The sequence below is a fragment of the Ursus arctos genome, unplaced genomic scaffold, assembly GCF_023065955.2.
Source record: "Ursus arctos isolate Adak ecotype North America unplaced genomic scaffold, UrsArc2.0 scaffold_33, whole genome shotgun sequence".
Classification (NCBI taxonomy): domain Eukaryota; kingdom Metazoa; phylum Chordata; class Mammalia; order Carnivora; family Ursidae; genus Ursus; species Ursus arctos.
The window spans coordinates 807,636-823,523 of record NW_026623019.1 but is presented as its reverse complement, the minus strand read 5'-3'; the positions used below and the strand labels follow the sequence as shown (position 1 = coordinate 823,523).

At 54.0% G+C, this 15,888-nt stretch overlaps 1 protein-coding gene across 2 annotated transcripts; it reads right to left on the bottom strand.

Annotated features, from left to right (window-relative positions):
- Positions 1-162: 162 nt before the first annotated feature.
- CARD19 (caspase recruitment domain family member 19) lies at positions 163-14,486 on the bottom strand. 2 transcript variants are annotated; one of them, XM_026519142.4, is made up of 6 exons: positions 14,376-14,486; positions 4,130-4,272; positions 2,335-2,488; positions 1,182-1,241; positions 925-996; positions 163-451 (listed from the first exon to the last, which is right to left on the bottom strand). In XM_026519142.4, the coding sequence occupies exons 1-6, from the start codon at positions 14,380-14,382 to the stop codon at positions 336-338; spliced, it is 552 nt and encodes a 183-aa protein (XP_026374927.2). In that variant the 5' UTR covers positions 14,383-14,486; the 3' UTR covers positions 163-335. The 2 variants fall into 2 exon arrangements, with proteins under 2 accessions (XP_026374927.2, XP_026374928.2); XM_026519143.4 differs by lacking the exon at positions 1,182-1,241.
- Positions 14,487-15,888: the final 1,402 nt, after the last annotated feature.

Sequence of the window (15,888 nt, the reverse complement as noted above, 5' to 3'; positions counted from 1 at the left end):
GTTGGGGGAGGAGCTGACGGGGACGCAACTGGGAGAGGGACTGCGGGGGGCCAGCCTGAGCAGGACCTGGCCCCAGGCTGGTTGTGGGACACCGGGCGCAGGGTCTGCCCACCAGCTGGAGATGCGAGAGGGTCTCAGGTCAGAATCATCTAGAAAACACTCCTGAGAAAAAGGACAAGACTCCAACATTTAATATTGTTGAGCATCTTTGTCAGGTGAAGGTAACTTTCTTAAAAAAGTATAAATAGTGAAAAACAAGCATTTAGAAAAGAAGTGGCCAGCCCCTGGGTGGGCAGGTGGGGGTTCTTTGGTGGGTGGCGGGCAGGCGGGGGTCGTCAGAGCCCTCCCAGGTCATCTGTGAGGAAGGCCAGCAGGAAGCGGCTGACGTGCCTGTCGATGATGACGGGGGAGAAGCCCAGGACACGCCGGGCCCCTGGCAGCACCTTGGAGTCTGGAAGACAAGGTGGTCTCAGGAACTGCCACCAACCTGCCTTCTCAGCCCCATGTGTCACCAAGCCCCACTGCCGAGTGACACGGGGTGTCCCTGCCAAGCAGGCCTGCCCAGCGCGGGCTCCCCATGCACAGGTGTGACAGGCCCAGAATGGCAGGAGAGGGATGGCAGCTGCCACGCTGGGCCACAGGCCTCCCAACCATTTGTCAGGGCTGAGCCATGAAGGTGCCAGAGGTGGGTGCCCTGCTCCAGGCCCCACAAAGGACAGAGCCCAGCTGCGCCCTGCCTCCCATCAGGGGCTGTCATTCCCCTCCCCCTGGGGGTGGTGGGCTTGAGAACCGGGGCCCCACATTCTCTCTTCTTCCCGTGCCCTGCAAGGTGGGCCCTGCCACTCTCCCACTGTGCAGGTGAGGAAACTGAGGCACAGGGAGGCCAGGGGACCCGGTGCTTGGGCCTGGTCAGGCAGCACCCACCTGGAGGGCAGCAGTAGACGAGGAGCGCCAGCCCCGCGGCCAGGCCGAGGCAGGCCAGGAAGGCCACGGGTCCTGGGGAGAAAGGGGGCACGTGAGCAAGTGGCTGTCTGAGCCTGGAGGACGGGGCGCCCCAGCAAGCACCCTGGGGCCCGTGCAACGGGAAGCCAGGACCGAGCCTGACTTGGAAAGGAGCAGCCCCTGAGGCAGAGACGGAGCCCTGGGCGGGGGGAAGGGGCGGGGGACGCGGAGGTGGTTACCCCTGTCACTGAGCTCGCGGCCCACGGTGCCTGAGTCTAGCTCTGTGCAATCTGAGTTCTCTGGAAACAAAATCACAGGGCTCGGTTAGTGGTGGGCGGGCCAGAGGAAGGGGGTTGCCCCGCCCGCAGGAAACCAAGGGCCTGCTCAGGCTCCTTCCCCTCAACCCTGGGGGCCCCCAGGCTGGGCAGGACCAGGTGGTACAGGCACCCAGCCTTCTGGGCCGGGCTTGGGGGAGTCAGCACCAGAGAGGAGACTCTGGGACCAGTCTCATGGAACCCTGAGTTTTGTGTTTCCTTCTGTCCACTTCCTGAGACCCTGAGGGCCACGGGCTGGGGGCCATCATTCCCTGCGGATGCAGACACCAAATGCAGCATGAACGCCTGCCTGTCCCAAGTCTGATGTCCACATGAGGGCAGGGAGCATGCTCTCCCCAGAACTCCCCAACCAGCTACCTGCCGGTGGCCCAGGAGCCTGGAAGGGGCCTGACTGCCAGCCAGGCTGTGGGCCCCCCAGTGGCTGGTATGATGCGCTGGTCCTGGGCCAGAGCTCAGGGCCCACTCCTGCCGCCCACCCTCAGGTCAGGGACACCAGCCCTGGGTCCCAGCTGAGCGTCCTGGGGTGAGCAGGTGAGACACCCTGTCCCTCAGGCCTCCAGCTTCACAGCAGAGGATTGAGGGACAGCAGCCCCTCCTCCAGGGGACCAGGGCACAGAGGCCTCAGGACTGAGCCACCATCCCCACCTACACCTCCCCCACCCCAACCCAGCAGCGTGGGACTCACGCGCCTCCTGAGCACTCCGGCGAGACTATAAACCGAACACACATGCCACCTGTGCCCGAGACTGTTCTACAGAAACACCCACACCACGGAGATCCCCCGGGCATCCGCAGTTGTGGGTGCGACCTTGGCTTCTGAAGGGGGGACAGTCTGCCCAAGGCTGGTACAGCCGCGAGCCGCCTCCAACGCAAGCATAAGGATTCCCAGTGCGCCAGGCTCGAGGGTAGGGCAGAGCTGTGCGCACAAGATGCTACTTTCTGTGTACAGACTGGCCCACGAGAGACAGAGACAACCATCTCTGCATCTGAAACACTCCCTCCTCTCTCTGGGGGCCGCTGCGGAGATGGCCTCCGGTGAGGGGCCGGGCACACTTACGCGGGGCGAGCCGGCTGGGCAGACGGCTGTGCAGGGGCTGGGCGTGGATGTACAGGGCCCGGTAGAACTCCCGGCAGTCCCGCTCGCCGCTCCGCTGCAGATGGCCCAGGAGGTCACACAGCCGCACACGCAGGGACGCCTTGGGGTTCCGGAACTGGGAGTGGAAAGGGTGCAAGGGAAGGTCAGGCTGGAGGGGCAGGGCCACGGGCAGCTGGGGGGCTCGGGGGGCTCAGCACACCCAGAGGAGGCAGCAACTGACCACCCCAGACCACCCAGGGCCACGGCCCACCCACGCAGCACCCCAGGCGGGGCTGTGGCCATAGCACAGCCACCAGTCCTGGCACTCCCTCCCTGTGGGGGCCAGACACAGTCTCGAGAAGGAGAGTGGTGACAATATTCCAACTGTTTGAAGCTGATGGCTCGCAGTGTGAATTTGGCAAGTCACTTCACCCCCTACGACTCTGTTTCCTCACTTGTAAAAAGGATATAATAAACTCCCAAATGGTAGGGTCAGTACAGGAAATCAATGGGGTGAAAGGGATAACTTCCTGTAGTTTACAGTCTACAGGAATGCGATTCAAGTTTTTAAAAACCAAGGGTTAAGGGACCTGGGTGGCTCAGTTAAGTGCCTGCCTTTGGCTCAGGTCATGATCCCAGGGTCCTGGGATGGAGCCCCGCATCGGGCTTCCTGCTCAGCAGGGAGCTTGCTTCTCCCTCTGCCTGACGCTTCTCCTGCTTGTGCTCCCTCCCCACTCTGACAAATGAATAAATAAAATATTTTTTAAAATAATAAAATAAAAAAATAAAAACAAGGCTTAAGCAGAAGAACACAAGCTCTTTTGATGTGTTTGATGGAGAAATGTGTGGTTCTAAAGGTCAGTGAACTGGGCTCTTGGCTTGGATCTGTGGGACCTGGAGGCTGTGGCCTGGTGCTGCCACCTGGTGGCAGCGTACCATTCCACTTGAAACCAGAAATGAACCAGAAACTACGTGGCAAAGACAAGCATATGGCAGGGGCCATGGAAACTACGAGGAGTGGAACAGCGTGGGTGTGTATATGCAGGAGCCTCCTTTTTTTTTGTATAAACGTCTGAAACATTTCAAATTCAAATTTGTACACAATATATTAGACTTACAATAATAAGGTATAAATTTTACCCGTGCTTTTTCACTTACTGTACACTTTTATAACTTAAGCTTCTGAGGCAGGAGCAGGGCCCATGTAGATTCCAGCTGTCCCCAGGAGAGGCCCCTAACCCTGTGGACAGCCCTGCATGAGGCACCATTGCCCTGCACCAGCGGCGGGAGCTGCAGCTCCAAGAGCAGGGCTCACTCAGTCACCCAGCTGGAGGGGGGCCCTGTACCCCAAAGCCCTGGCCCTGACGGGGAATCAGAGAAAGGGAGGTGCAGGCAAGGTGCACCCACTGTCCCTCGGTGTCCCCGAATGTTCGTCAACTTTTGAACCTCTGCACGAGGCAGGGGCAGAGCCCTGTGGCACTGGGGTGGAGTCTCGCCAGCAGCCCCACGCCTCGCCCCTCCCCCCGCACGCCACTCCCAGGCCTGTCATGCATGGGGGCATGCTGTCCTGTCTCCTGGGTTGCTCCCGCATCTCTGGACAGCCGCCAGCAGCCTCCGATGACACAAGAAGACACTGAGGCTCGCAGAGCTGATGTTCTGGGCCCAACATCACTGCAAGGAGGCGGGCTTTCACCTCTGAGCTGTCCTGCCCTGCCCCCAGCTCTGCTTCCTCCCAGCCCAGGGGGAAGGGAACCACGGGAGACATGCCCCCCATTACCTTCTCCGCATCCTTGTTGCTGAGGATCTGGGGGTAGTAGCGGTTCAGCTGGAGGATGATCCTGTCCACCTGCTGCTCACTGAGGCGTCCATGGCCCATCAGGAAAGGTGTGTCCTGGACCAGGCGGTCACAGTAGGTCTGCTCTGAAACAGCAGAGAGCACGGAGGCCATGAGCCAGGACGGCTGGGGTGGAGGTGGGGCAGCAGGTCTCCCACACCACACACAGCATGGCCCCCAGGTCCCCTGGAGGCACATCAGCTGTAAGCACCAGGACAGCTGCTGACGTCCCACCTATGTGGGGTGCGCACAGCCCGGACCCCGCCTTGTCCTGCTACCCCCCTCATCAGAGATGGGGTGCTAGTGTGTGGGAACGACCCCAAGGGCTCAGAAGCAGAGTGGAGACTCTGGCCCCTCTCTTCTATGCCCAAGAGCTCACCGCAGAAGACAGAGGCCGAGTGTGCTGTCCACGGGACCCCCTCAGGGCCCTGTGGAAAAGCCCAGACAGCCTGGAGAAGGCCTAACCCCGCAGCTCCCACAGCGTTTCTCACAGGGTCAGGAGCGCAGGCCTTGGGGGCCCGTGCTGCCGTGGCCACGGACACGCCACACCTGCAAGGCCTTGAGAAGAAGCCGCCGCAGAACAGCATGGGCCACGGTGCTTTTCCCTTTGTTGCTTCTTTCAGGACCATGTTAAAGCCTCACTGTGCACCTGCTTTCCCATTAAGAATGTTCTTTAGGACAACAGGCCTCTAAAGACCAGGGATGGATTACTGGTTGGTGGGAGGCCCAGGATCCGCAAGGGAGAGTCCCGATTCCATGGTGTCAGCTACCCGAACAGGTGCACCTCGGCCGTCCCACCCGCCGGCAGACGGGGGCTGCGCGCAGGCAGCTGCCCAGGAACAGTGCGTCTGTATGTGATTGGAATTCACTGTCTATCTATCCAATTAGACAGTTAGAACTTCAGGATGTTATGTGTCATTCTTAGGTAACCACAAAGAAAATATCCACGGAATAGAGACAAAACCAAATGTGTTCCTACAGAAAGTCAACCAAACATGAAAGAAGGCAGTAGTGGGTGAAGGACAAAAAAGCTGTAAGACATCAGAAAACAAATGGCGAAAAGGCAGAAATGAATTATTCATTATTAGTAATTACAGTAATTACTTTAAATGTAAACAGATTAAAGACAGATTGGCAAAATGGATTTGTGATATTGTGATTGATAGTAAGAAACAGCTATTTGGTCTTCAGTCCAATTCCTGGCACAGAGCTCCTAAACCCTTGGAATTTCCTAAGGGATGAGCCATGAAGGGGAAGGGTGCCTTTTGTTGTTCCTAACAAGCCCCTTTCAGCCTCGTCTGACTTTGTGAATGGGGTGATTTTTCGAAAGCCCCTAAAGAATCACAGGATGAGAGCTGGTTGCCAGTGACGTCAACACACAGAGGCTCAGAGCTTCCCGGTCCACCCAACCCCGACCTCCAGGGAGGGGAGCAGGGCTGGAGGCTCAACTGACCACCAAGGGCCAGGGATTTAACTAATCGTGCCTATGTAAAAAGACAAAAAACAAAAAACGAAAAAAACCTGCATAAAACCCCTAAAGGATGGCGTCTGAAGAGCTCCCAGGTTGCTGAGCACCTGGAGGTGCTGGGAAGGTGGTCCGCCTGGCAGGGACATGGAAGCTCCACGCCCCTTCGCGCATACTTCGCCCTAAGCATCTCGTCTTTGTGGAGATTCACTTGTATCCTTTCGAATGTCCTCTGGAATCAGTGGCAATAGCACCTAGTGTGTTTTCCCAGGTTCTGTGAGCTGCAGCAAGTGACTAAACCAAAAACGGGGTCGTGGGACCCTCGATTTACATCCAGTCCGTCACAAGCATGGGTGGCAGCTGGCTGGCCTGGCGACACGTCTGCAGATGGGGCGCCGTATAGGACTGAGCCCCGAACAGGTGGGACTGGAGGCCATCCCCAGGGAGACGGTGTCCCACGAGAGTTGAACTGTGAGACACACAGCTCGTGTCGGAGAGCTGCTCGATGTAGGGGAGACCACACATCTGGCGACCAGCCGTGGCAGGGGCCTCAGAAGTACGAGTGCTGGGGGTAGGAGTAGAGGAGGAACAGAGTTCTTTTCCCTCTCAGGATTAAAAAAAGTATGACTCAACCACATGCCGTCTTCAAAAGACTCAGATCCAAAGACACCCACAGGCTGAGAGCGAGAGCAGGGGAACAGGTGTTGGCGGCAAACAGAAGCTGGAAGAGCAGGGGCCTCCACGAATAGGAGACAAGATAGACTTCACACCAAAGACGAGTACAAGAGACAAAGAAGTACATCCTATGTTCATAAAAGGGTCAATTGACCAAAAACATCTAACACACACAGGCGCCAAATATCAGAGCCCCCCAAATCATAAAGATTTAGTAATCATGAATAATAAGAATAGTTAGAGACGTCAGTACCCCACCTTAATAACAGCCAGAACAGAGGGAAGTGCAGGGGCGAGCTGCAGTATAAACCACACAGACACAGACACACAGACACACACGGACACACACATACACAGAGACACACAGACACACACAGACATACACACTTGGACAGACACGTGGACACACACACATGGACACACACAGACATACACACTTGGACAGACACGTGTACACACACACACAAATGTGTGGACACACACAGACACACACAGACACAGAGACACGTGGGCACACACTTGAACATGTGGACACACACGGACACACACAGAAACACACACAGAGACACGTGGGCACACACACAGACACGTGGATACACAGAGACATAGACACACACACGGACGCACATACACATTAACACATGGACATACACATGGACAGAGACATGTGGACACACAGATACACACATGGACACACACAGAGAGACACGTGGACACACGCACACGGACACACGGACATTCCACCCAACACCACAGGCACGTTGCATGTCACCGTGCTTCACAGAGACTGCGTTTCTACAAACTGAAGGTCTGTGCCAGCCCTGCGTGGAGCAACTCTATCGGCCCCACTTTTCTCACAGCGTTTGCTCACTGTGTCTCTGTGCCGCATTCTGATAATTTGCACAATTTAAACTTCTTATTCTTCAAAACTTTCATTATTATTATAATTGTTATGGCAATCTGTGATCAGTGATTATGGCTTGCTGAAAACTCAGATGATCGGTAGCATTTTTTAGCAATAAAATATTTTTAATTGGGGTTTACACATCGCTAGACAGACTCTACTGTGCCCTTGATAGAACGCAGCAGAGTAAACGGAACTTTGACGCGCACTGAACTAAGACACCCACTGGACTCACTTGATTGCAATATTCACTTCATTGTGGTGGAACAATTATTTATTGTCTGGAAACAAACCCACAATAGCTCAGAGCTGGGCCTGTACACGTTCTTCTCCAGTGCACACAGAACATTCTCCAGGAGAGACCGCAAAACAAGTTTGGCTACAAAACAAGTCATAATATATTTAAAAAGACTGAAATTATACAAAGGGTCTTTTCTGATTACATGGAATAAAGCCAGAAACCGGTAACAGAAGGAAAAGTGGAAAATTCACATGTGAAAGTGAAAGAATGAATGGATCAAAAGAAGAAATCACAAAGGAAATGAGAAAATACCTTGAGACAAATTAAAATAAAGATACAACACACCAAAACTTAAGGGGTTCCAGGAAAGCAGTTCAGAGGAGGACATTTAGACTGTAAGTGCAAACTTTACAATAAAGGAGGGCTCTCCAATCAACAACCTAATGTCACACCTTAAGGAAGCAGGAAGGGAAGAGCAAACGAGCCCGAAAATAACAGAAAGGAGGAAATTATTAATAAAGATTAGAGCAAAGATAAATGCAACAGAAAATAGAAAAAAAAAAAACAGAAGCAAAACTTGGTTCTCTGGAAAGATCAACAAACTGACAAACCATTAGCTAGACACATGAAGAAAAGACTCAAGTGACTAACATCAGAAATAAGAGTAGGAAAACTACCAATTACACAGAAATAAACTGGATTGCAAAAGAATACTATGAAGATTTGTAAGCCAACAAATTGGACAAATGAGATGAAGTGGGCAAATTCCTAAAAAACACACAATGTACCAAAACCAAAACACAAATACAGAGAAAATCTGAATGGACCTCTGACTAGCAAGGGGATTAAATCATAAATCAATCAGTCCTAACGAATAGAAGCCCAGGACCCGACGGCTCCACTGGCGAATTCTACCAAACGTTTAAATGCCAACACTTCTAAAATTCTTCCAAAAACAGAGAGGAGGAAACACTTCCTAACTCATTCCGTGAGGCCAGCATTACCCTGATACCAGAACAAGACAAGGATATAAGACAACCACACACCAATATCTCTTACAAATACTGATGCCAAAATCCTCAACAAAATACTAGTCAACTGAATCCAACAGCACATTAAAAGGGTTCTACATCAGAAGACCAGGACGGTTCAACATATGATCCCCCATCGAAGTAATACATTACATTAACAGAATGAAGTGAACACACACACACCACAATCATCTCAGATGGTGCAGAAAAGGGACTTGACAAGATTAGATACTCTTTTTTGATTAAAGAAAAAGAACTTTTAATAAATCAAGAATAGAAGAAAATCTCCTCAACATCACGAAGGTCATATATGACGAGCCCACAGCAAACATTCTCCGTGGTGGCCGAGTCCGAAAGCTTTCCCCCTATGACCAGAAACCAAGCAAGACGCCTCCCCTCACCACTCCTAGTCAGCGTGGCAGCGCTGGCAGTTCCAGCCAGAGCTGTCAGACAAAAAAAGGAAATAAAAGGTATTCAAATGAAAAGGAGGAAGTAATATTCTCTTTTTTGCAGGTGACATGATTTTATACATAGAAAACCCTAAACGTCAAAATTAATCAACAAATTCCACAGAGCTGCAAGATACAAAATCAATACACAAAAATCAGTGGCATCTCTCTACACTGACAATGAACAACCCAAAAAGGAAACTAAGAAAACAATTCCCTTTACAACAGCATCAAAAAGAATAAAATACTTGGGAATAAATTTAACCAAGGAGGTGAAAGACCTGTACACTGAAAACTCAAAACATCGCTGAAAGAAATTTAAAAAGATACATATAAATGGAAATATACCCTCTGTTCATGGATTGGAAGATTTAATGTTGTGAAGATGACAATACTCCCAAGCTAATCTACAGAGTCAATGCAATTCCTATCCAAACTCCAAAGCTGTTTCTTGTTTTTCATCCTAAAAGGGACCTTATAGCCAAAACCCTCCTGAAAAAGAACAAAGTTGGAAGACTCACGCTGGTTTCAAAACTTCCCACCACGCTACGGTGATCAGAACAGCGTGATGCCGGCATAAGGCCAATGGGACAAAACAGACCAGAAGGAAACCCTATTTATTCTGAGTGTGTGGGGCGGAGGCTGGTGCAGAGAAAAGACAACTCACAGGATGGGAGAAAATATTTGCAAACCATGTAACAGATAAGGGACAATATCCAGACTATATAAAGAACTTCTATCATTCCATAACAACAACAACAACAACAACAACAAAACCCATGAATAATGCAATTCAAAAATGGGCAAAGGACTTGACAAGGCACTTCTTCAAAGAAGACGTGAAAGGACTACTAAGCACACGCCAAGATGCTCAGTCACTCAACCCGAGGGAAACCCAGAAAAAAGCACGATGAGAAAGCACTTCACACATACACAGCTCTGTATGAATAGGACTGGGGCACTGTAACATGGGGCAGCCACTCTGCAGAACAGGCAAGTCAAACACAGACTCACCCCAAGACCCAGCAATCCCACTCCTGGGTACACGCTCCATCCAAGTAACTGAAAGCAGGGACTCAGATACTTGCACGCCAATGTTCAGAGCAGCCTTATTCACAGTAGCCAAACAGTGGAAACAACCCAAGAGTCCACATACGGAGGAGTGGATAAATGAGATGCGGTAAATGCACACAGTGGAAGGTTACACGGGCATAAAAGGGAACGGACCTCTAAGACGTGGATGTTACAACCCGGGAGAACCCTGAAAACATGTGAAGTGAAATAAAGACACAAAAGGACAAATACTATATGATTTCCACTTACATGAAATATACAGAATGGCAAATTCTAGAGACAGAAAGTAGAACGGTGATTACCGGAAGCCCAGGGCAGGGGAGGAAGGGAGTTGCCATGTAACAGGGACAGAGTTTCCCCCTGGAGTGATGACGAAGTTCTGGGAGCACAAGTACTGATGGTTTCACAACACTGTGCATGTATGTAATGCCACTGAAGTGGGTAAAATGGTCAATTTTGTCTTCTGCACATTTTAACACACACACACACACACACACACACGCATGAATACATAACTGAGCAGTGGTTCTGTTTAATCAGTTTTATAATGAAATATAATTCAGGGATAAAAAGAGATCTTTGGAGTCACAAAAAGGCAAGGAGAAAACTTAAATGCATCCTGCTAAGTGAAAGAAGCCAGTCTGCAAAGGCCACATACTAACTAGATGATATTCCAGAAAATGCAAAACTGTGGAGGTGGTAGAAAGGTCGGAGGTTGCCAGGGCTGAGGCAAGAGCATGGGATGAACGGGCAGAGCCCAGGGGATTTTTAGGGCAGTGAAACTACTCTGTGTGATACTGTAGTGGTGGATATAGGACACTACACACTTTTCAAAAGTCATAGAATGTGTAACACAGGAGCGAACTGTAATGTAAACTATGGGCTTTAGTTAGTAACAGTGTATTAATATTGGTCCATCACATGTAACAAACGTACCACATTAATGCAAGATATTATTAATAAAGGAAATTGGTTGGGGGGAGGAGTATGGGACTCTCTATACTATGTGCTCAATATTCTATAAACTAAAAATTCTCTAAAAATAAAATGTATTAAATAAAGAGAAATCCGGGGCGCCTGGGTGGCACAGCGGTTAAGCGTCTGCCTTCGGCTCAGGGCGTGATCCCAGCGTTCTGGGATCGAGCCCCACATCAGGCTCCTCCGCTATGAGCCTGCTTCTTCCTCTCCCACTCCCCCTGCTTGTGTTCCCTCTCTCGCTGGCTGTCTCTCTCTCTGTCGAATAAATAATAAAAATAAAATCTTTAAAAAAAAAAAAAATAAAGAGAAATCCTACTTGGAAATTCCACTGTTAAATTTTAAAGAAAAAATGGAAGGTAGAGAAAGCAGATGAATCCCTGGGTCCAGTGGGTTACCTGGGAAGGAGCATGAAAGAACTTTCTGGAGTGACAGAAATGTTTGACTTCATTGGGCCTGGGCTGGTATTTCCATGGACATATACATTTGTCAAAATTTATAAAATTCTTCATTAAAAGTAAGTGCACTTTTTGTAAGTAAATAATCTCTCAATAAAGTTGATGTTTAAAAACGGGGTCATCATGTGGGAACGAGCACGGTCTCCCTGATTTCCGCCCTGGGGCCGGCTCAACACACCACATCTTCCTCATCTCTCTCTCCCATTGCCGCCTCGTCCTGGCTGCTCTCTTTCCCCCTCAAAAATATGAATTTATAACTTCTGAATCCTTCCAGGCCCTGAATCTACCTGGAAGACGGACTCATCAGCAGCCCCAGCATGCTAAGGAAGCCACCCACGGGTCACCAAAAGACCCGCCATGGCCACATGGGAGAGACCTCTCTGATCATCCGGCTTCCCCACTGACAGCCTCTCTGATTCAAGAGTTAGGAACAGTGGCCACAGTTGATGATGTGCCCCGTGACCAGGCAGTCCATAGTTCTAGGCATACAGATCATCCTCATCGTTCCATCAGCTCTGCCACTCGAGCAAGACCACCACCCCCATTTCTGGATGAGGAAACTGAGGCATGGCAAAGAGATACGGTACCTGCCTAAGACGACAGCCAGCTAGGGAGTGAAGATGGAGGGTGGACCCACACACGGTTTTGTGGCAACCATTTGACATCCAGACTTTCCACGTGTCTAACTATCACACTCATTAACTGTACCATTAGTTGCATCAAATCTGTTCCTGGTCTGGCCCCAGGCAGTTCTGCCCACTGCTGCCTCTGCAGTGTGTGCACAGGGCAGGCACACAGTAGGCTCTCACTAAAGAATTCCTGAATGGATATTGGTCCAAGGGCCAAGGCCCAGGGCAACCCGTGGACTTCGGCCAGCACACTGTAGCGGCTCCCCCCGCGGCAGCCACTAGCGAGATGGAGTCTTACTGCCGCAAGCGTGAGTCACCTGGCACAGTGGCACAGCCTGGGGCTAAAGCTTTCTCTGGTGGCTGGAAACTGTGCATGCTAACCACACCCACATGGCCACACCCAGGAACGAAAAAGCACAGGAAAGGAAATGACTTTGGTCCCCAATCCTAACTGATAATCCCAGACAGTTCTACAGGATAGAGGGGAATGCTCTAGCAGGACCGTGCTAGCTTCTTTTGCCGAGCTCCACCTTCTTGCCCAGCTGGTGCCAGGACCACAGACCCCCAACCCCTTACCCCCGCCTGTCACTCAAGGCCCTGTGGGAGCTGCCCGCCTGCTCTTACCCCAGGCTGCTGAGCCATCCTGCATAGGGGCCCCCAATTGCACCATACTACCTAGGACCCCTGCCCAAGGATGAAAACACCTGTCCTGTGGTTCCTGCCCAGCCAAGTGGTGCTCAGCTCACTATCCTCCCCTGCAGAGGCCTTGCTGAGTAACCCTGGCTCCTGGCCCTCCCAGAATTCCGTCCTGTTTCAGGGCCAGATCTGGCCTCAGGTGTGGAACTGAGAGGGCTCACTCCCCAGCACACAAGGCAGGGCCTGGTTCCACAGCAACAGGAATAGCTGTAGTGACACCTGGCCAGCACTGGCCCCGAGCAGACACAATGGGTCCAAATGCTCATCCTATAACCTGTCATGGAGGCCCCAGAATCAGCACAAGGCAGGCACCCCATCAGTGCACAGGGACAGTGAGCCAGGGACTTCACACCTGTAGGTTTGCAAAGCTGCCCATTTGACCCTCCTGGGCCTGCACTCTCTGGGCCTCAGCGACCCATCCCAAAAGTAAAGGGCTGTGACAGGAGGGATCTCTAAGAGGCTCGTCACTCAGACTTGACTGTGAGAAAGGGACAGGTGGGGAGGCTCCCACAGGACCTTGAGAGGGCCTGGGCGGGACCCAGGCCTAGTTCTGCCTCTGCCACTGACCACCCGGGTGGCCTGGGGCTTGGCACCTGTCCGACCTGAGCCTTCATTTCCTCCTCCACACAGAGAGGATATCCTACAGAAATTCTGGATGGGAGACACCTAACTCTGACTCGGGGCCAAGCCCAAAGTAGGGGCTCGGAAACAGCAGCCACAAATAAAAAGGGTTCAGGGAGATGACAGGGGCATGGGAGGCAGCTAGGTTCTCTTCTGACCTAGGCTGGGACACTGTGGTCCCAGAAGACACCAGGTTCCTGTCCCTGAAATCCTGTTTGTGGGACTCCAGTGAGCTCGGGGGAGAGAGCGGGGACTTGTGGACCACCCCTAGAGGTGGAAAAGTGGGGCACTTGGGAACTAGCTGTGTGGGAGCAACAGCATTCCCTGATCACGCTGTCATGGGGTCCCTCACCAACCCATCACCATCACCAGGTGTCTCCCACTGTGGAAGTTCCACAGAGCAAGGTGGCCCTGCTCAGCTGGGACCAGGATGGAGTGGGTTCTCCAGTCCAAACAGGCTCTGGGGGGGGGGACGGCAGGGGCCCGAAGCTGGAGGGGGTAGGGGCGCCTGGCGAGGAGCACAAAGCCTTGGGGGAGGGGGCGGCGGCTGAGTCTGTGTCCCCAGCTCCCCGGGGCCTGTCCCGGGACGCAGCAGAGTCCCATCGGGACGCGCCCCTCTGGACGTCAGGTGGCTGAGGCTGGAGAGGCTGCAGCTCCTCACAGAAGCGCAGGACTCCGCAGAACCCCCTCCTCCCGCTGTCAGGCCGCCGCGCCCCCCCCCCCAGCGCCTCCCCATCCACAGGCGCGCTCCGGCCCCGCCCCCGCGGACCTCCCAGGCCCCGACCCCGGCCCCCGGCCTGTCGTCCGCCCGCCGACCGGGAGGCGGTCACGGACCAAGGTCACTCGACCGCGACCGCGGCCGCGAGCAGCTGTGGCCGGGGCAACATCGGGGCACCGGACCCTGGGGGCCACCGCGGACGCGCGCCCGGCCTGGGGATGGCAGACAGGACCCCCACCCGACCCGCGCTCACCTGTCATGGCGGCGGCACGGCGCGCGCCCGGCCGGGGCCGGCCCGTCCCCCCGTCGCCGTCGCCGGTCAGGTTGTAGGTCCGCCACCGCCAGGCTCGGTTCGCCCCGCCCCTTCCCGGCAGGCCCCGCCCCCCCGGCAGGCCTCGCTCCGGCGTCGGCGGCCTCCCCGCCGCAACACCAAGCCGCCCTCACTAAGCCCGCCCCTTCCCGTTATGCTCCGCCCCCAGCGTCGGCGGCGGCGCCTCGAGGGCCTTAAGCTCCGCCCCCCTCGAGCCCCACCTCCTCCAGTGGCGGCTAAGGCGCCATCAGGAGTCCTTGGCCCCGCCCCTCACTGCGACCCGCCCACTCCGGGCGCTCCTTGCGCCTCTCCGCCAATGCCAGGGCTCTAAGCCCCGCCCTCACTGAGCTCTACCCTCGTTGACGTCTATTATATCACTGACTCAGCCCTGAACCCCTCCCCTCACTGGGCCCCGCCCCCGCCCGCTACGGGGCCTCCTGGAGTCTGAAGCCTTGCTCGCACCCGCGTAGAGTACTGGGTGCTCCTAAGCCCTTAGCTCCGCCCCTCACTGAGTCCCGCCCCGGCGTTCTTTTCCAGGGCTCTAAACCCCGCCGTAACTGTAGCCCCGCCCCTTCTGGAGACGCGTAGGGCGCAGCCGCAGGCTTGAGACCCGCCCCTCGCTCGAGACCCGCCCCCAGCCCCGGCGCATCTCCCACAATAGCCGCTGCCCACTTCCTGGCCCCGCCCACAGATGCCCCGCCCGCGATGGCTCCGCCCGTGCTGGCCCCGCCCCACACTGGTTCCTCTAGAGCTGGTGGCTCAGCGCCGCTGGGCACTCAGCTGTCCCGCCCTGCCACCACGCCTCAGGGCCGGAAAGAGGAAACTGAGGCTCTGGGAGAGTAAGTGACTTACCCAAGGTCGCGCAGGCCAGGCTGTAGGGGGTACAGGGGAGAAGCCAGACCTAACAATGTCACCTGAGTGGAGCAAGACTTTCTTCAGGACCTCGCGGGCAGAAGAGGACGCCAGCCCGGCAGTGACCCTGACTAGGAGGTCTTTGCCTTGCCTGAGCCTCAGTTTCTCTATCTGTAAAATGGGTGACCACAGGCAGCTCTCTCCTCCCGGCTCAGGAAGCAGCAGCCCCACAGATGAATGAGCTCTGCTCCCAACTATGAGATGGAGAGCTGGTGGGGAAGGAGAGTGGTGCCTTCACACGGCCACTGCGGACAGGGCTTGGGTCTTACCTGGTTCCTTCTCTGACTGTGCTGGCCTTCCCAAATTCATGGCTCTAATCTGCCATGCGGGACCTGACCCAGCGTTCACTTCACGGACAGCACAAGGGTGCTCCATCCCCCAAGGCCCACACATCCCCCCGTGAAACAGGGCCAGAACTGCCCATCACGGGTGCGTGTGCTGGGAGCACCCAGGGAATAGGTGCACTTGCCTAGAAATCCCAGAACTCTCGCGCCTAGTCGGCAGTCACTGCACGGGAGCTGCCCTCTCCCCAAACAGGAGGAGC